The following is a 21,640-nucleotide window of genomic DNA, read 5'->3' as shown; positions in this document are numbered from 1 at the left end:
TTGGAGACTATAAAAATTTAAGAAAACCTCCACTGTTTGCATAACGGAGTTGGGTGTCCAGATGTCCTGATATTAAGGGCTTTGTCATATATAGTCAACAATGTTTCATACTTGCTATCTGGTCACCTGTATTACAGAGTGCTGTGTTTCCAGTACAGAGGACACAGTCTGTGTGTACTGTGAGCCTTCTTTTCTCTTGATGCATGTCCTATGCCATAGTGCTGCAGTTTGAAACACTGTGGCACGTGATTGGAAATAGCTCAGGCATAAGAGGACAGAAGTGTTTGGACGCTGGGGCAGATTCTCCTGAATAGCCCATCTTTTGCTTCCTGAAGCCAGTACTTCATGAAAACATGGACAAGTAGGATGTGGATTGATTTCTGAAGATTGCTAAAGCCAGAGAGAAGCTCCCTGTGAGTCTCCTCATAATTATACTTCTACAGCATTTAATGGCTTATTTGCGGTACTCCGCAAAGCCCTTTCTCAGAAACCCCTGTATGAGGGCTAAGCCTTGTTCGTGTCCTCTTTAACTTTCTTGTCACCCTTGGGCTTTCAGAGAAGGACAAAGTCTGGCTCATTATAGTGCCTTCACCTCACTCAGCAAAAAGGGTTATCATGAGGACTGGGAATAACGGATGTCACATTGGCTTGGTTTGAGATTATACCAAATAATTTGGATACTAAAGGGTTGCCTTTGTTTTTAGGACTGGAAAGCCAAGAAAATACTTTTGGAGGGGGTCATCTGTTGGTCAAAATAAACATAGAAAGAGTTTGCACGTCCGCAGACTTGAAGCTGGCTGCCACAAAGTGATCAGACAACTGGTTTATCTCCTAAAATTAGGTGTGAGGATACCGGTATTAATTTAGGAACAGAGCCAAGGGGCTTTGAGAGATTTAAGCAAATGACCTTCAGCCTCAGATTGAAGATATTGTGACCCTTATTACTATTTTTGGAAAGAAAAAATGGCTTTATGATTTTTATGGATTTTAAGACATTACGAAAGGCAAACTTCTAACTAAAGCTATTACAAATCTTAACTGAGGTTTAAACAACAGTTATCAAATCAAAATCATGACTGGAATTTGGTTAACAAATTTCCAGTAATATGGAACAGAATCAACAATTGATTATATTATTGCATTAACATAATCAGTCAAAACTTGAATAATGAAGTTACCATAACATACGATTAATTCTTGTACATACTTTACCCTGGAAATGTAGTCAGCTTCTTAGCCCTCTGAAACAATACAAAGATTGCTTCAAAGTTGCCGCTTACTGAATCCCTTTGTAAGAATGGGTTCAGTTCAGATTATTAATCAGTGACACATGAACTAGCCAAGCTCAATCAGCTTTTATTAATCAAAGATTAGTTGTGTAAGATTAACCAGCAGAAACAGATTAATACACTTACCAGTCCAGGCCTGTAGCTTGCACAGTTCTGAATTGGTCATCGTTTCATGTTTTATTTATATATATATATATATATATACACACACACCTTTTACAGTTGAGGTTAGCCATTCACCTCGCACTCTCCAGTCACCATCAAATATCTATTTTGTGGTCAGCAGGCTAGAGTAAATCATAAACTAATACACGCAAATTTTTCACTTTGACATACTTAAACAATGTCATTATATTTTGGCAAACTTAACAAAGATAATAGTTTGGGTTTAACGGCATAATACTTCTCAATCAATCGTTTCATTTTGCCCTTTGCAGTTTGAAACACACTTGGATTATCCAGTTGGAGAATAATGTCAGCATCTCCTATGCACCTGTGAGAGAGTCTCTTTCCCTTTATACTCCTTTTTTTGGTTTTGGTTACGATTTCATAGCTTTTTATACCCAGTGACATTTATCCAACTAGACATGCAGTTAAAAATACCTTTAAGCAGCCATAAAAATAGGTTATGAAAATGTGTCATGCTCTTAGATAGATTTTCACTCTACAAGCAGCATAAGATTTAACTGCTAATTCTTTTCTATTGTTCCATTTATCACAGTTTGCGCAAAGCTTTAGGAAATTTGGGCTGTATGCTAAAAACTTCTACAGTGAACTCTTTTCCCCACCTAATGTATCTCTATAATGCAGAGTAATCAACAACCTCTAACTTCCCTTTTTGGGGATAGAGTAGTTTTATGTTGGCAGCTTTTATAATCCGGGAGACACGAAGTGCTAAATTGAGTCATGGTGGATAATCAGCTGAACGTGTGCTCCCACTACAATGCAGTGGCTAAAAGGGCTAATGTGATCTTTGGATGTATGAACTGGAGAATCTCAAGTAGGAGTACAGAGATTATATTACCTCTGTTTTTGATACTGGTGCAGCTGCTGGTGGAATATTTTTTCAGCTCTGGTGTCATCGATTCAGGAAAGATGTTGGTAAATTAGAGAAGAGCCACGAGAATGATAAAAGAATTGGAAAACATGCCTTATAGTGAAAGATGCACATAGCACAATCTATTTATCATCAGCGAGAACATTAAGGGGTGACTTGAAGCTTAAAAGTGTACACAGGGAACAAAAATTTGGTAATGGGCTCTGCTATCTACCAGACACTGTTATAACATAATGTAATGGTTGCAAGTTGAAGCTTAACAAATTCAGATTGGAAATAAGGTGCAGATTTTTAACAGTAAAGGTAATTAACAGATTGGAAAAATTTACCAAGGGTTGTGGTGGAGTCTGCATCAATTTTCAAATCAAGATATGCTCTAGTTCAAATAGGAATTAATGCAAGGAAGTCCTATATCCTGTGTTATATAGGAGGTCTGAGTAGATGATCATAGTGGTAACTTTCAGCTTTATAATCTTTGAATAGTTGTAAGTCTGAATGGATGGATGGGCGCTGTGTGTACAGCCTGTAAGTGTTGGGGCTGCATTCTGAAGAGAAGGACTATTTATAAGCTCCCTCAAGCTAAGTGCAGTCAGACTGTTTCTCCTAGCTTTCTACCAGGGATTTAGAGAAGTGTTAAATTAAGATTTTAATTGCCTTCTATGTCTTCCACGAGAAAGTTGTTGATATCTGACTCTTGTAGCCTTTAATGGTGGAACAAACATGAGCCTTTAATGCCTTCCATAGATTGGTGGAAACAGTCAGAGCATCCCCACTACAATTCTTAGGGCAGTCTTTTTTTTATTATTATTATTATTTTTCTCCCCTTCATATTCCTAGCAGGTTATCGTTGGCCCTCTAGACCATTAACTTTTGGACCTGTCTCCATTGGTAGCCATTTTAAAAATATGCCATCGTTGCTATCACCTGTTCTGCTCTTACTGTTACCAAATTTGGGAGCCCTACTATAGATGGATTGATGGCTTCCGCCATAATTGTAAGCACCATGTTAATTAGAGATGTTAACATCAGGAAAGTAGTCTCTCTTTCATCATGTTTGAACAATCTAAAATGTTTCAAAATTTTATCTCTGGCAAATGAAATAAATCCTGCATCAGGGCATACAGGGTCCCTTGCTATATAAAATCATGCCATTACATTAGAACAGTTCGGTCTTCTAGGCACAGAGGGGAAGAATCACTGGATGATTTTGCTAAGGAACTGTGGTGTTCTCTCCGTTCCTTTTAGAAAGTGTCACCATCTGAATGCACAATTGTCAGCTGAGGCAGCGTTTAATTGCAAAGTAATTGGAGCAGTACTTAGACATCTTTCAAAGGGAGTGAACGGGAAATGGAGTTCTCCCACATTCCTGAGGCTTCCTCGTTCTTCACTACTTAGTCTTTCTTTTCTTTCTCACTCAGGGTGCTAGCTGGGGTATTGCTTTTCAGATCACAAAGCTTGTGCTATAATAAATGGGGTTATAAACTGCAAACCTTAATTCCACTTACATGCTAATTTGCTTTCCATGACTGGGTCAGTACAGCACAGAAACCCCCTCGCCCTCCCCAATGGATTTTGATTCCTGGAGGGAAGTTTGTATAATTTAAGGAGATAAGGAAAAAAATGTGACTATCTTTACTTTGAGGCGGGGGAGGAACAAACCACTGATCTCCAAGAGAGAATTTAGAGGGCTTTAGCATGCTGCAGATTGATTGATGGTCAACCCTGCATGCCTTTGCCAGGCAGGAGGGGAAGATGCAGAGATTGTTCTGTATTGATCCAGTCACAGGAGGTGAAAATACCAGGTAAGTGAAATTCAATTAATATATTCATGTAATATTTTGTTTACTGTTTTTAATATCAAACGTATAATCTGCATCCAAATAGTAATAAAAGAAATGTTTCATAGTGAATATCAATCTTAATATGAATTTCATAAAACTACTTATGATATTGTTGGTGTCCAGTGTTCAGGCAACACTGTCAACATGAAACGTAGTAAATTTGAAAAAAACATGAATAGTAATTTTAGGTACTATACATGTTCCTGAGTTCCCATATTGATCTTTGTGCTTTTACAATCCTATTTTTATTTTTAAAACTCTTTATCTTTCCTCTGGTGCCACATAAAAGATTCACACGAAGAACACAGGGAACTAATTGACTATATAAGGAAAGCAGTAAACCTGATTGTATTAGTTGTAAACACCTTAAAAACAAACATTTTTCTCCATATTCCTTCAGTTATAGTAATCTTAAATACTTTTTGTTCTAACATTTTCAGACAAGTGTGACTTTTTTTTTAGGTTGATGAATTCCTGGAGGATTACTAAAATACACGGAAATGTGCAACTCATGAAATTTTCAATATGAATGTATAAATGATGCTTTTATCTTTTTACATGTGACGTTATATTTAGCTTTGTTTTCCTACTTCAGCTTTATGGCAAAATGAAAAATTGATATAAATAACGTATTACAGCATTTTCATCCCTATCTAAAACAGCAAAGAGAATTCTAGAATGGGGATTCAAAGACTGTGGGATTTGTGATAAGGCATTTGGACAGTGGATATTTGATATAGGTCAGGACCTTGGGACAATAAGGTGTTTGGTTTTTTTGTTTGTTTGTTTTTAATGTGGGGGTTTGAGGGTTACAGGTTCAAAGTGTACATAGAAATTTCTAATTGATAAGCAAATTTCAGATACCCACATCTCTATGTATGTGCATATTTATTCTGTTGTGGGTTCATTTAGGGTGATTGTTGCCATAAAGAAATCAATAAGACTTCCCAGTCTTAGTTTTTCTAAGATGAAATAACCAGGGTTGTTTTTTGAAAATGGTATCTTAGAACATTAACACTTCTGAAGTATTTTGCCTTCTGCTGTTAATGTGATGGAGATATAGTAATGGTCAGATCAGTACATTGTAATGCAAAGCTGAAGGGATTTTAAAAAGCGTCTGCCTAATCAGATACTGAGTCGTGGTATTTGGAGAGCTCTTTATTTGAATGATTCATATTCTATTATTTTGGAGTTTACAGCTAGCCACGGTGCTATAAAATGCATTTGTTTTATTTTGTTCAGTAAAGTACAATTGATTTCTTGTTAAATCAACCATCTGAGATTCTTGGCGTTTAAATGTGCTGTAGCTAGTTCTTGTTAGCTTACATTTGAGAGTGGGGGGCTGTTTTCATGCATCTCTAACATTTTGATTTTGGTGAATAAATTTTTTGTTTTGTTTGTCAGCTCTGATGAAGTTATACTGATTTCTGTGGAAAGCAGAAATTCAACAACAGTAACAACTGCAAACAATTCAGGTATACAAAACTAACCTTGGCATGTGTACATCCTAATCAAAAGAGATTTGATGAATATAATTAAATTCCCATAGTAACCTACAAGTAATGCTTTTTCTCTTTTTAATTTATATCAAAATACAATTTTCCTTGGTTGCTGTTTAAGAAGAGTAAGAGCAACCCGTCAGTTATGATTAAAACTTCCATTTGCGTTACCTATCTCGCTAACCATTCTTGAAAATTTTTCTCACTAACAATTAGCGCTTTTTGAGGCACTATCAAGTCGAAAAAGAGTTTAGCATCTGTGCTGGCCCACTGTCTGTGAGCATTCCTAAATACACAGCTGTACAGGCTTCTCTCTAGTTTTACAGAGGTGTCTTTGGACTTCAGGGGCCCCTCTAGAAGAAATCTTGGCTGTCTGACTTGATTGCCAGACTATTGCATTGGGGTAGAGAGGGTAATATCGGACATTCTCAGTGAGTTCTTGTGTCATTCACTTACAGCTGATTGCTGCATGTATGCCAACAAGTCTATTTGGTAATTTTCTGGTATTCCGCTTATTACATGGACATTCTTGTATCCTGCATCAACCAGGTGTATTAACTGAAAGTTGAATTGTTTTAATCTTTTGTGAAAATTGTTTCAGATATTCAAAAAAAATTAGTTTCTACACAAACAGAAATTTCCAATAAAGCTCAGTCCAAAAACAAGGTAGGTTAAGAGTTTTTCTCATGCTCATCTGCTAAAACTTAAAGTTACATTTAATCGTTTGTGCATAAGATAATGAAACAAAGCCTGTTTTTTGTTTTTGTTTTGTTTTTCAAATGTTGTGGTGGTGATGCTTGTTACTTCAGGTCATTTACCATTCTGTGCAGATACAGCACATTCTGGTTCCTCTTTGGCACCTTGTAGAAGGAGGGACTGTTGTGCACTTTGCTGTTACCTCATTTTCACATTTTAAAGGTGAACTGCAGTGAAAACAATATTGAGTTTGTGCTGCCTTCTACTTCTTTGTAGTTCTTGCCTACCCCGGAAGACTTTAATGCCTGGAGAACTGGTAAAATGATGAGATCACAAGAGACAGAGAAGTTCAGCATATGAAAGGGAGAAGGGATTTTTTCTCTCTGTTCCAAAACTTTTTTGTTTTTTTGTAAACACCTATTCAACTTCAGTGAATAATAGTTTGGGTAAAGGATAACTTTTTAAAAATTCAGCTCCACCATCCCTCAAGTAAGAGCTCACCATAAGTATACTGTGAGATCTCTAAGCAAAATCAGGGAAGACAAGCCTTCACATTATTCATATTTCTAATGTGGAAAAAATAAGAACTTTTTTAGGCCATCTTCACACTCAGATGGAAACAAAATAAAGTGCAATCCAATTAAAATAATTATGTACAAGTCACCTTTTAAAAGCAGAAAGTATTCCCCACATAAAACTGTAGCAGTCACTTTTGGCATTCTTAAGAAAGATAACCCTTAACATCGACTGGATTATAGAACACACGGAAAATATGTCCCTCATGTCTTTGCTTTCTTCTAAGGACCCTGCATTCACCCACCCAAACACACACACTCCCAAAACTCATCAGGTGGAATATCTACTCTTGAAATTCCTAGGAGATCTGCTGTACAGTGGGCTAAAGAAGGAAAAGATCGGGGAAGCAGACCCTCTTCCCTTCCTGTGTACTTGGCAGAATTAGATGCTGTTTACAGTTTTGACAGAGTGTTTATTTTTAAAGCTTTATTTTTTTTATTTTTATGGAGGGGATTTGATATTTTAATAATAGTAGACACTGATATTCAAAAAGTTAAAGCTTTACCACCATTAAAACACAAATTATCAACATTAGATGTCAACATATACAAAGTAAATATCTTTTTAAATCAAACTGTACTAAATTTTCAAGCAGCATTTTTATTTTCCTGTCTATAAATTTTGATCATCATCAATAGAAATATTTTTTCATCTTTTTGTGTGTACATGATGAAATTGACATTTACCGATTAAAAATCTAATCCTTCCAAGCCTATGTAACAAGTATTAAATATTTTCATGTTTTGTTCCCTTCTGATAAGCATGGTGAAGGTCAATCCCAAACACTTTCTCAGAAGGCTGTGTTCCTATGGGACCCAACAAAAGGCTCTCATCTTGCAGGCAAAATTTGGGCTAGGAAACCATATAATTTGCCAAGATAAGGTCAGCAAGCATGGTCTCTAAAGTCTAAAGCAGACTTGTGGACTTATTCTTCAAAAACATTAACATAAGGACTGTAATTCTTGTATTACTGATATATAGTCACAACCTTAACTTCACCTTAACCATTTTTTCCTGGAATTTTTTCCACACTAGTATGGTTGAATCATGTCATTTGTATACTTCTATTATAATGGTTAATAAGCTTATCTGGTATTCACTTACTTACAACGCACTAAGAGCTTTTCTACATGGTGTGACAAAGTGCATTATATGAGTGTGATTTCTAAAGTGCATTAATGTGGTACACATTAATTGGTCAGTGTAGATTCTGCTGTTGCACACTAAAGCTTTCCTAATGCTCTTTAACATAGTGCCATTTGAAACATATTAAAGTACACTAAGGAACCTTTAGTGTGCACCAGCAGGTCTAGGTGGACCAATTAACGATCAGTACATTAGTGCACTTTAGAAATCACACCTCCTTAGAGTGCATTTCCCCACTGTATAGAGAAGTACTTTAGGTTGGGTTTATTACTGAAGCTTTTCATTTAACGTTGACTTTTCAAAATGTAGATTAAGTGTTACACCCAGTCTTTCACATAACAGTTTGAAAATGCTATTCAAAACCACATTTCTTATTTAGTTCAAATCAGAGAATATTTTTATATAAACCAATTTGTATATATAATTTAAGCAGGTTAAGCTTGTGGTTAGACTTTAGCAACAAAACATGTTCAAATTTATATCCATTTTTTTAGATGGTCAGTGTCCAGATTGTTCTAAATCACTTTAATGGTCAGTTTACACACAAAGCTCCCTGATGTGCTTCCCTCCCATCTCCTTGCCCCCTTTCCCACCCCGCTCCCCCAAATAATTAAAAATCCCTGGTTTGGTTAATGAAAAGTGGAACTTCACTGGTGGTAGCAAAACTGCAAAAATTGGTATATATGGGGCACCTGGTATTTCTACTACCATGTGCTATAAGCCTACTTGGGAATATTTAGACAAGATGGTGGTGGGAAAACTGCTCTCTTCCCACTACACTTCTACCAGTGGGAACAATTGCAGGAATTAGTGGGGGGAAGGGAAGATAGTGTATATAAGACCTAATTGTTTAAAATCTATATAAAACCATTATACAAACACTTGTTTAGTTACATTAAATGATTCCTTAAGTTTACAATTGAATTACTATATTTAATAAAGTTCCCTCCTTAGCAAGAGGGAAAGAGAGTTTTATTTCAGACAACCCTAGAAATAAGAAGTTTACTGGCAGTCTTGTACATTGGCAAGCTATCTGAAAACTTTTTCTAAAGCATATCTACCTAGAAGGAAACCAGTGAAAAACTGTCTATGTAGATTTGCTCTTAGAGAGCCAAGATCTGTATAATTACCATTGAGATGCATTAATGTTTATAAAATCCATCTTTTATAGTTTTTGTCCTCGTACTGTTGATTGATTGGCTAAGTGATCTACTGTGATCTATCAAGTATATTTTTTTTTAATGTCTGAGTTCTTACAGATACTGACACTTATACCCGGTACTTATTTCTGTTGTTTTTCACATCTACAAGAAGTTTTTTATAAAAATGAGGATTTCTGATAGTCTAATTTACGTGTAAGTTGGCATCCTGATGGTTCATAAATTTTAACAGAAGTATTTATACACATATTTATAATTAAGCCATTGTAGAAACAATTTAATTGGAATTGACATTGTTTTTACAGTTGGCTGAAGATAAAACAAAATCTGCAGTGATTGATCTAACAGAAGAAGAAAAGCACAACTTTGATAGAGGTGAAGGAAAAATAATTTTCTTTATAGAGATACTGAAAATGAGAACTTAAAATGTAATAGGTGTAAGTATGAATGATTTGATTTAGTAATTTATTTTAAACCTAAGAGAAAATAATCTTGTGGAGTTGAGATTGGGACCCATTCCTTAAAAGAAAAAGCTTTCTCCTGAAGGGAACTGCTTCTGCATATCTCCTCTGTAGTAGAGTACCTTGCAATCCAAGAACAGTTCTAAAGTAGTTTGTTTTTTTTAAGGAATGTATGCTTATGGACTCATGGATCTAGTGTCCCAACTGTAATGATAAAAGACCCTGTTACTGCAACTGTTCCTAGTCTGTCTCTTCAATGATGCAAGCAGATGCCAGTCATTAACTGGTGTTTCACTAAGACTGAAGGCTGCATCTGACCAATCTCTTCCCACCTGCCTAACAACTGAAATAGGAGCCAGGAACCCAGAGCCGATTAGTCACAATACTGCCTGATTTGCCTTCTTAAATATTCCCCATAATGACGAGAGATTCCTGTTCCTCATCCATCTGTGGGTGAAGACTTGTTCCCCACCACAGAATGAGCTGGCTACTTGCCTATCACTGCTCCTACAATGAGAAGACCCCCAATTAGGTGCAGAGTGCTTTATGTTTAGGTGAGGAGGAAGTGCGGTGACAAAGGATAAAGGAGACATAATATGGACTTTCATGGGTCATATGTTTAGAGAACTCTAGTTGCTGGTAAATAACATTCTTTTTGCTACAAATCATCTATAATTGTCCAACTTCAGGATTTGAGCTCCAGTAGTTTGGTTTCACTAAAAGTTGTTACTTGGCGATATACTGCCTTGGGGTGATTTGTAATCTCATTAATTTTTGTAAACTAAGCCGTATTTGTTGTAGGTCAAGACTGGGTGGGAGAACTCAGGGTGCTGCAGGATATAGTATTAGTGGCTGGCTTGGTAGGTTGCCTTCTTCCATCTCTGTGTGTACAGAGCTAATGCTCTATCCTGGAGTTAAAAAGCACTGTGCTGTTGTTGATTCTATGTGTTTTGTATGAATTTTAAAACTGGATCAGAATCTTTGTAATAATTTAAGATCACATGCCACTTTTTTGCAATGGAATAGATGTTAGGCAGTATCCTGGAAAAAATTCCAGTGGAATAAATAAGTTACTACTTCCTAAATTCTTCCTGCAGGTAACTGGTTTCTTTTTTGTTCTTATATTCTTCTTCTAAACTGCCATGTTAGTGTTCCTGTGCCATTAAAAGACTCTTGCATCCCACCAAGATAATGTTGCATTTTAGTAGTGGGTATTTGTGGTGTAGTTTGTAAAATGTGTGAAAATGAGAGATCATTTTGGAATGGATGAAGATGTTGTTGTATTTAATGTAAGATCTTAGAGATGTTCAGCTAAAACTCTGTTAACTGAGTTGGTGGTCTGCATTCAGTGTGAATAGGAAGTAAGAGTGGGTATACTGGGTCAGAACAATGGTCCATCTAGCCCACTATCTTGTCTTCCGACAGTGGCCAGTGCCAGATACTTCAGAAGAAATGAACAGAACAGGTGGATTTATCAAGTGATCCATCCCTGTCATTCCCTCCCAATTTCTAGCAATCAGAGGTTAAGGGATACCCAGAGCAGGGGATTGCATCCATGACCATCTTGGCTAACAGCCATTGATACACCTATTCTTCATTAACTTATCTACTTATCTTTTGATCAAGATGAAAATATCAAGATGGACAATTAAATGAAATGAAGACTGAACTATACCCCTTACTCTCACTTACTGATAGCCCGTATACATCCAGCTGAAGCACTTTAACAGTGTGAACAAGTTTACACTCTCCTGCTTGTGTGTTTTGTAGATAAATGGAGATTTCATTCTCCCCAGTCCTCTGTCTAGAACAGGGGTCGGCAACCTTTCAGAAGTGGCATGTTGAGCCTTTTATTCGCTCTAATTTAAGGTTTCGCGTGCCAATAATACATTTTAAACATTTTTAGAAGGTCTCTTTCTAACTAAACTATTGTTGTATGTACAGTAAATAATGTTTTTAAAATGTTTAAGAAGCTTAATTTAAAATTAAAATGCAGAGCCCCCTGGACCAGTGGCCAGGACCCAGGCAGTGTTAGTGCCACTGAAAATCAGGTCATGTGCCGCCTTTGGTACGCGTGCCATAGGTTGCCTACCCCTGGTCTAGAACCTTGCACAATCCCTGAGAAATCCTCTGTATGTAAACATAAACCACAAATCTGTGAAATCAGGTTTTTAACCCAGTTCACTTTCAATAGCTGGAAAATTACAGTATTTAAAACTTGCATTTTATTTACAGGTAAATTAAAAGAAGACCAAAATTCTGTGTCAAACAAAAGTAATTCAAAGACAGCAAGCTCCAAATCAAATCACCTTGAGCCACCAGCTCAAGCATCACATCAGGTAATTTTTTCTTTATCAAGCTTTTTACAATTTTTATTTTTAAATTTGGAGTGTTTACAAATTCCAACTAACTATCTCTTCATGAATCTCTGATATACAACTTAATGGGAATTAAACAGACTTTTAAAGGACATTTTCACTGAAAGACGCTATCATTACCCTTTGCCAAGGAATCTAGTTTAAAACAAAATGTACGTTTACTCCTTTGAGCCACAAGGAGGGAGTATTGTATTATGAAAAGAGTAGTAAAGTCTTCAGTGACCATGAAATACTTTTACTACAATAATGGCTCCTAAAATGGTAGGGATTCTAACAAAAATCTAACTATTAGAAGAAGCAATATTGAAGCAAGAACATCAATCAAATAGGCATTGCTACATGCTAAAATGAACTTTTCTAAAAATTATTGTAGAAAATGTTGCAGTGGAAAATCTGTCATGGGGCAAAGACTAGCAAGGAAAATTTCAGTCAGAAGTGCGGGAGGAAACATTCTGAAATTGAGTGAGTGAAAAGGGGGTTGAAAATTTCACCCATCAGGGGTCCAAGACTTTCTGTATTCAGTCTTTATTCAGTGTCTAAAAATTAATGCTAGAATGAGAGAGCAGTAAGTTAAAGATCAAGTATCTAAATGTGAATGTTTTATTACTATTTCACCCACAAATAAATTCCACTCATTTGAGTTGCCAGAATGAGGCACTGTTCACAATCAATTGTGCAAATGTTCAAAACATGATCATGTGTCGTCTCTGGGGTCCATATATGGGGGTATTTGAATATTCCATTGGGTTCTACTAAGCTGTTTTGGCTTGGCTTATCCATGGTGGGGCTCAAGTGCCCTGCTGGGTTCTGTGATGTTTCTTGTGCTTAACTCCCCTTTGATTGGGGACCAAAAAACCAGTGGCATCTCTAGAACATCATCCACTCATGGTACCACAACGAGAGATCATTCACTATGGATTGTGCAGATCTGCAATCTCTACTCCCACTCCATTCTTCTATCTTGCATGCCTTAATGATACTTTAAAGTAAATATGCCATTGCTCATGATTGGGCATGTGAGTTAACATCCCACTGAGATGTATGGGTCACCTCACATTTCTTGGAGCTGTTATTCCAGACACGGATAGGTGTCACTGTTTTGGTTACTTCTCGTTTTCAAGGTTCTCTTCAACCATAACCACTAACTTGTCTCTTAAATTATATAGATATAGATATAGATAATAGCAACTTGGGAGAGGAGCTGGTATACCATACTGCTGCATACTAGCCCAGTTTGAACCCTGGGCAGGCCACTATAAAGGGTACACCACACAGCACCTTCAGTTTTATAAAGGCAAGACGGATCAAAATGTCATCAGCAAAGGACATCTGTTTCTTCTTACCTCCTAATAACATTTGATCATCTGCCTCCCACCCATCCATCCACTGCTGAGACATAAAACTATCTAATATCTATAGGCAACCCACACAGCAGCTGGACAAGAAGCATGACAAGTGAGAGGCTGGAGCCTCTCCCTAACTTCGGCATCACATTATGGATGAAAGGAAGCCTAGTTCTGTAAAGTACAGGCTCTTCAGTACGGGTACTGTCTTCTTTTGTGTTTATGCCCAGCATATTCTCTCCACTATCTTGAAACAAATAATATTAGTTCAGTTCTATTGAAGAGTTTGGGGATGGCTTCTGAGCACTGAGACTGAAAATGTAACTCTGGATGGAGCTCTCCCTTCTTGGACAGGAGCATCATTTGTTATGGGACAGCGGTGGCAGTTGCCTCTTCCCCTCCCACCCCTCCCCCCCAGCTTTTCGTAGGTCTTTATGCTCCATTATATCTCTCTTTTTGTCCCATCCCTGATTTTTTTAGAATATTATATAATAAATGTGATGGGTTCCATCCAGGGTGACACCTGGAACTGGGGTACAGCTTTTTCCCCGAGCTATGATTCTCTCACACTTCACTTCAACTCACTGGTTTAGATAAAGTAAAAACGAATTTTTATCTACAAAAGATAGATTTTAAGTGATAGCAAACAGATCAAAGCAGATTACTGAACAAATAAACAAAAAATGCAAACTAAGCTTAATATATTGAATATGACTAGCAGATTCTCACCCTAAGATGATACAAGTAGGCTGCAGATTCTTACGGGGCAAGCTGCACCTGTTTTACAACTTGGAATCCCCAGGTGTTTCATTCACAGGCTAGAAATCCCTTTAGCCTGGGTCCAGCACTTCCCTCAGTTCAGACTGTTCCACAGGTGTTTTTAGGAGTCTTGGGTGGGGAGTGAAGAACACCAGATGATGTCACTCCCTGCCTTATATAGCTTTTGCATATAGCGGGAACCCTTTGTTTCCAAAGCTTGGTTCCCAGACTAGTCTGTGGAAAACTACTGACATCCCAAGATGGAGTCCAGAGACATATGGTCTAATCACATGTCGTTGTTGAGCAGTGGTTCCCAAACTTTAACAATCTGTGAACCCCTTTCACTAAAATGTCAGGTCTCGCGAACCCCCTCCTAAAAATGAATATTTCCAGGGATTTTCTCCTTTACCTGAGTATAAACTATAAAAGCAGTGATCTTGGAAATATAAATTTTGTTTTTATGACATGCTTATTACACACTATTATTTAGCAATACAGTATTTTTATTACATTATGAAAATGGCAACACTCTTCCAAGATCTGACTTTTGTAGCTTGTGTCACTTTGAACAAGCCTGTTATAAGACAGGGCTCCTATGTTTCATCAAGGAGTATCAGATGTGAAACAGCATGGAGGCATTTAAGGAGCCAACTCAAAGAGTTCCTCTTACACAAGCATTCGGTCTTGAGCAGTCCAGGCACACAATGCATGTCACAACAAAGCTTCAACTTGTTCTTCATAATTTTAAAAACTATACTAGCTGCCTATTTAATTTTAAAAACAGCAAAAAATATCCACCTCCCTTTCCATTTCTTATAAAGAGTCTTGAAGTTTATATCTCCTCAGTGTGATATACATACTTGCTTTGATCTGCTTAGGTCTTGGAAGTCCAGGGACTCTGGGCTGCTGGCCCCGTGCTGCCCACGGTCCCTAGGGACAGCTCTATCCACCGTTAGGGAATTTTTTCCTGAGAACCCCTATAACATTTCGCGAACCCCAGTTTGGGAACCATTGTTGTAGAGTCATAGCAGCCATTACTTGGAGGCTGTCTGTAATGTTTTCAGGAAAGCTCCCCAGGTGGGAGATAAGCTTCTCCTAAGGCCTATTGTTTTTTCCTAATGGCCCATTGCCCTGAATAGATCCTTCCCCACCCACTATCTAGACTGAAAGCATCTTGTCTAGTGGATGTTACCCAGATGTAACTACATTTGAAATACAGATACATAGTCAATAGTCATACCTTCAGATGCAAAAATGATACATGCATACAAATAGGATAATCGTATTCAGCAAATCATAACTTTTCCAATGATGCCTCCCATGACTTATTTTGCATAAAATACATCGTAATCCTATCATAATATCACTATGAAGAATATGAAGTGCAGTGTCACAATTGTCACATATAGTATTGTATATGCTGACACAGCTTTGCTCCCTTTAATTTTTCTGAAATGATGTCCCTGCTTTTGAGAGAGTGACTTGTATGACTTGCAGAGCTTTCCATTGGGTTAGGGCTGGGAGCCATGGGAGAGTAGTATCTGCAGAAGGTGCCAGCACATGGCGAAGGGGAGACTCCAATCATTTTTCTGTTTTGTTTTTTTTTTCACCTCAAAGAGATTGGCTAGGATCCTTCTAAGGAAGCACCGTGGGGAAGAAAAAGGGGTAATGTGATTCTTGAAAGAGCTTAATGGTAGGAGGGAAGGGATTGACTAATGCCAGGGAACATCTAGGTGAGAAATCTGATTCTATCCACCCAAGAAATTTTTGCATGTCTTGTGCTAAAAGCATAAAACCAAATGTGGTAACAGGATTTTATGATCTATCTTGTGACCTGTCAGGACTATAAATCTTTAGTGGAACAGTACAGTTGCTTCCAGGACAGTGAATTGTTCTCAGTCTAAAATATTTTAATAGATGTACAGAATTGTCTACAGTATATCCTCAGGGGTAACTGATTATCAAAAAGAAAAATGTACAGGCAGAAAAGGCATTTATATGGTTTGGGATTTTTTTTAACTAACTATAGTACTAAGAAGAGGGTGGAACCACTGTTGTCAGTCCTGCTTTTTATTATTCTGTTCTTCTGGATGTTCAAAAGGCTGTGAAACCAGAATGACTCTTCTAAAATAGCTATGACAGACTCTCTTCACAGCTGCACTTGTATTTCTTCTGAGATCGAATCTAAGCAGCAGTTTTTAAAGATCGGTCAGTTTAACTTTTCTTTTTTTGAAGACCTACATAGAGTGCAAGCTTTCTGCTCTGGTAATTGCCAGTGAGATAGGAACATAAACACTTTCTTTCAGCATTTTACATTGTATGATATCGGTACAGAACAATCTGATTACGGGATGGCTGTCAAAATTCCCTAATAATAATTAAAACTTCATCAAGATACGTATAGTATTATTCATATTGGTAAAGTTTACTTTTTTAAAACCTTTCCATCCTGTGGATGTGCTGCTGTCTGGCTGAATAGAATCATAGATTATTAGGGTTGGAAGGGACCTCAAGAGATCATCTAGTGCAACCCCCTGCTCAGAGCAGGACCAATCCCCAAATCCCTAAATGGCCCCCTCGAGGATTGAACTCACAAACCTGGGTTTAGCAGGCCAATGCTCAAACCACTGAGCTATCCCTCTCTAGGTATTTTTTGGAAAATTTATCAGAGTGCAATAACAGAATACTGGATAGATTTGCATAGTCACAATTCAATTAGATATAATGTTGACCTCTACAGCACTCATTTTGGGACAACTAAAAATAATCTTAGCACAATGTTTGTTAGTAGTGTCTTCTGCTTTTTGGGAAGTGCGGTGGGAGAGTATTGGATTTATGGAAAATAAAATCAGTTAGCAAACCGTAAGCATGTGTATAGCAGCAATAGATCATTTCCTGTGCCTGTTCTGGTCTGTTGACCTCTTAGAGACCGTAAAATACTCTAGTTTAGAGAGAGTCTTTACCACTTTTAAAAAAATCCTTCCAAAGTAACATAAATTCAGTAAATAAAGCATTGCAGCATGACATATCAGAAAACAAAACAACTTAACAAAATACTATTGTTTGTTTTGAATTTAGTATTCTTATCCATAGAGTCATTCTAAGAACTACTGAACTAATGATTACCTAAAATGAGACTAATGCAGCATTATTTACCACAATACAAAAAACTTGTCTGGTAAAGCTGATACAGTGAGCTCCTTAAAACTTTTGAAACTGTTTCCTAAAATGGAAACACTTAATCTGAATCAAAAGTTAGCGCACACTGGCTGACTTGTTCATATTACAGAAATATTACAGTAATGCTAAGTTATTCACCTTTTTTTTTTTTTTTTTTTTTAATGCTCCCTAGGTTCTTGAACAGTTTCCACATCTTCCTCCACTACCAAGAATACCTCCATACCCAGAACTCAAGGATGGATTCAGAGACACTGTGCCACCTCAGAAGCCTGAACTAAAACTGGCTCAGGTGCAAAATCCAAAAGGTATTGCACTCTCATGGACTGTTACGAAGATTGATCCCAAGTGCGCTCCTGTAGAGAGCTATCACTTGTTCATATACCATGAACACTCCAATAACAACACTGCACCACACTGGAAGAAAATAGGAGAAATAAAGGCTTTGCCCCTACCAATGGCTTGTTCTTTATCACAATTTACAGCCTCCAAGAAGTACTACTTTTCTATACAATCAAAAGATGTATGTGGACGTTATGGACCGTTTTGTGATATACAATCAATTACTTTAATTTCTCTAGAAGACTCATAGGTTACCTCAGTAACTGTTACACAGTTGTTTCAGTTAGAAATATTGTATTTTTACTTGTAAACAACTCAGAGCCAAGGAATTAATCGTACCACAGACTGTATTCACTCAGTTCCGTTTCTTATCTATCATGTCAACTATCTGTTATTTATATTCTAAGCATTGTTCTATGCATTTTGTAAGTTGTTTCTAATAACTTGATACCGATAATTCTGTTTATAAAAACGAATTTCAGTTCTGTGTTTAGTTTAGTTATTTTCCTTCTCAAGCCTTCCCCTCCCATTCCTTTCATGTAGGATGTACGTGGGGCAAAAAAGGAATAAAAGTTTCTACTTGATAACTATGAATTGTGATGACGATCATGAGGGGAGAAATCGAACATGTCATGAGTTTTGTGGTGTTTTGCTCACCCTTTTTGTATTTTTGTGGAATAGTGGGTTTTGTGTGTTCCATTTCCTTCACTAATTGGTGCACAAGCTTTCAGAAGGTTTTAGTTCTTGTACTTTTGTACTCATAGAGTACTACAGGGGCATCTCCATTATTCTGGAGCCTCTGAAAAATGCTTGTAAGGATGAAAGTCTCTTATACAATGGATGATATTTAAACACTATAGTTCCTGTGTTATTACTACCATCGCTTTAGGCAATCAGCTGGGCCATGATCTTTTTAGAGATGCTGCATTGTAAAGGAACACCAGGAGATTGTTTGTTTCATTGTCACCCATTTGGGACAAGAATTAAGCTTTTGGGGAAGTTGAATAAAGTGTTTATAAATAAATGTTTTCCAGTGCTGTTTAAGTACTTCACCTGATTGTTTCTTCTAGTATTAAAGAGGCTTCACTTGCCTTTAGGTGTGGTACAATGGTAGTTATTACTTATCCAGACAGACATTTGATAATGCCACTAAGAGGTAGGTGACCCATTACTTAGGTTAGTGATGGTTCTAGAATATTAGTTTACAAAATTATCAATTACAAAGGCAGTGTGGTGGCAGTTGGCTTTCTGTTTATGTAGATATGCATATTGAAATGAATTTGGTGATATTTGTAGTGTGTCCATTACAGCAAGTATATAAAGAAATAGTCAATATTTGGAGTAATTTAAATTTAATAATAAACTACAAGCAAAATATTTTTTCTTGTACAGTTTAAATCATGTTATGTAGGTTACTCACAATGTTTAAAAAAAAAAACAATAAGTTTGATTCTTTCTATATTAAACAAAAGTTTTCATATATACCTACAGGTATTTTAAAAGATGGCAAAATTGTAACAAAGCAACTTGAAAGATCATTTTGTTGCAATAATTTGCTGTTCTTTGGCCTCTACATATTCCCACTCTTGGGTTGCACCCTTGGTGCATCTTGAGTGGTGGAATACTTTCTAGCAGTGCCTGTTGGAGTGCTCTCCTGCCTTTTCCCTCACTGTTCTTGAGCATTCTGAGGATGAGCCTATATAAAAGCATGGCACTCAGGAAACTTCAGTTCATTCTAGCCAGGGTAGTGGATAGATTAGATTAGAACCTCTCCAGAACCACCTCTTCAAGCAAGAAAGCATCATTAGCTAGTTTTAGTCATAGTTAGCTAGCTAGGATTAATTATATTGTTTTGTTCAAAGTTTTTATTTTTTTACATTTCTTAGGATCCTATAGCTTCTCCACTCCAGCGCCAACTAACAGTAGGAGCAGTAGCACAAGTTCACTGCTTGTTCAGCCTATAGTAACTGATCGAGAAGATAGTGTAGTCCAAGTATCTCCAAAAGGGAAAGATATAGGTGATAAAAGAAAGACAGTAGCTTCTCCCGTGGGGAATGTGGGGTAGAAAGAGAGAAAAGATTGTATAGCATATTCAAATTTCTCCAATTTCCCTGTCCTAAATCTCTATGGATTCACAAGGGAAGTTTACTTCCCCCTTTTCAGTTTTAAGCTTGCCAAGACCTTTCACTACTATCTGCTGCTTCTGATCTGAGGTCTGATTAGTCAGATTGGGACAGGCAAGTTATTCTTCCACCTCAGTTCCAGTCACCTGACCAAAAAACAGTTTCAGAGCAGGCATTAGACCAATGCTCCACATAGTCCAAACAGACACAGACTATGCTTATATCATGGCAGGTTCTGTGACAGAGAACCTGTTTCTGGTGTCTTGCAGTTTCCTCCTTGGTCTGGATAGGTCTACTAGCTTTCTTTGAGATTCTATATAGAGGTTGAGAATAGCCTTTATAGAGGAGTCATTCCCTCCAACACTTCAGGGGAAGCCCCATTCACCATATCTGGTGCTCTAGAATGCTATCCTTTGATTGTCTCAGACATTTTATCTGAATAACCATCTATGGGATGTGGAATTTCAGGACATTGATCTAACGCCTGGTGACCAGACATCACCAGATGACAGTAGAATTGCTGCAACATCCTCCCTGTCAGAATATGCCATAAAATTTCATGAGATGGTATCTAGATGGGCTTCTACTTAAATGAAAAGATTACTTCCACAGAAACTGATGTTATCGCTCATTCTGACTTTGATATTCTGGGAACCCCTTCTAATTCCAAGATTATTCTACCAGCATTAAAAGGACTTTTACAACCCGCCAGAGCAATGTGGTCAAATCCAGCAATGAATTTGGCAGTGCATTGGAGGTGTCAGACTATTTAGGTTTACCCCTATTTGTATGACTGGCTCACAAAGGCGTTACAGAAGTCCTCATATATGTTTAGTTTTTGAGAAAGTGGGACTCAGAATAAATTGAAAGAAATCTTACCTTCTTATACAGAAAGTCTTTTATCTGGGTGATTTTTAGATTCTCAAGCAAGAAAGGCTTTCCTTCCAGAGGCAAGTCTGCCATTCTCAAACATCAAGATAATTCCAACCAACAGTAATATTCTTCCCCGGTGATAGGCCTTATGGTTTGTGAAAGTAGAATGAATTATATTGTAAAAATAAGAATGGATTAAAGAAATGTTTGTATGTATCTTTAAGCAGAAATAAGAAATGTTGAAATACAGGTGCCAGGAAAAGAAACATTAGGCATAAACAATGGTGCTAATGGCGAAACATTAACAGAAGATCGGTAATAGTTAGTAAGGAAATAAAATATGCATGCCTAGCCCAGGTAAACTTATCAGATTCTGCTTCCTTTGTTATCTTGTTACGTTCTCGCCCTTTTATCTGTATAAATAAGACTGTTTAGGCCTTGCATGGCGGCTCACATGATCTGGGTGTATTAGCAGAGCGCCGTGCTAACAAAACAGAGTGGTCTGACAAACTGTGAGTCCTGAGTTTAACTTTGACAGGTTTCAGTAATATATTCTTCCATATGCTTATCTCAGAATGAGAACACTATAACATTGGTTGGTAATAAATTACCTGTCAAGTTCAGACAACATATACATGAAAGCTAATTCTCCCAAAATTGGTGTTCCTATGTCTTCATGGATTTAGCACATCCCACCCTGGGATGGGGAGCTTGCTTCAACAACATAACAGCCCACAAGTCATTTTCTTTTGAGTGATTGTTTGCATGTATTCCACTTCTAATGACTGAAAAGCAATGATTTTGTAGGGTGGCAATGGGTGCTCAATTTATTTGAATTTCTGCCAAACCAGACATTGGCTCCTAATACTGTGGCTAAGGAATAATACTGTGTAGAAGTGTGGGCAGATCACAGTGAAGCT

At 37.2% G+C, this 21,640-nt stretch overlaps 1 protein-coding gene across 4 annotated transcripts in view; it reads left to right on the top strand.

Moving 5' to 3' along the window:
- Positions 1-18,820, top strand: part of ATF7IP2 (activating transcription factor 7 interacting protein 2) — an 83,830-nt gene extending 65,010 nt beyond the window's left edge. For 3 of the 4 annotated variants that reach the window (XM_032787270.2, XM_075069284.1, XM_032787272.2), the window contains exons 7-12: positions 4,086-4,148; positions 5,592-5,662; positions 6,288-6,352; positions 9,570-9,639; positions 11,961-12,064; positions 17,558-18,820. In XM_032787270.2, the coding sequence (XP_032643161.1) occupies positions 4,086-4,148; positions 5,592-5,662; positions 6,288-6,352; positions 9,570-9,639; positions 11,961-12,064; positions 17,558-17,974 (790 nt within the window). In that variant the 3' untranslated portion in view covers positions 17,975-18,820. The remainder of the gene's footprint in view (positions 1-4,085; positions 4,149-5,591; positions 5,663-6,287; positions 6,353-9,569; positions 9,640-11,960; positions 12,065-17,557) is intronic. The other variant, XM_032787273.2, reaches the window with a different exon arrangement.
- The last annotated feature ends 2,820 nt before the right edge of the window (positions 18,821-21,640 follow it).

The sequence above is a fragment of the Chelonoidis abingdonii genome, chromosome 9, assembly GCF_003597395.2.
Source record: "Chelonoidis abingdonii isolate Lonesome George chromosome 9, CheloAbing_2.0, whole genome shotgun sequence".
Classification (NCBI taxonomy): domain Eukaryota; kingdom Metazoa; phylum Chordata; order Testudines; family Testudinidae; genus Chelonoidis; species Chelonoidis abingdonii.
Note: the sequence above shows the minus strand (reverse complement) of the source record. Positions and strands in the feature narration are given on the sequence as shown.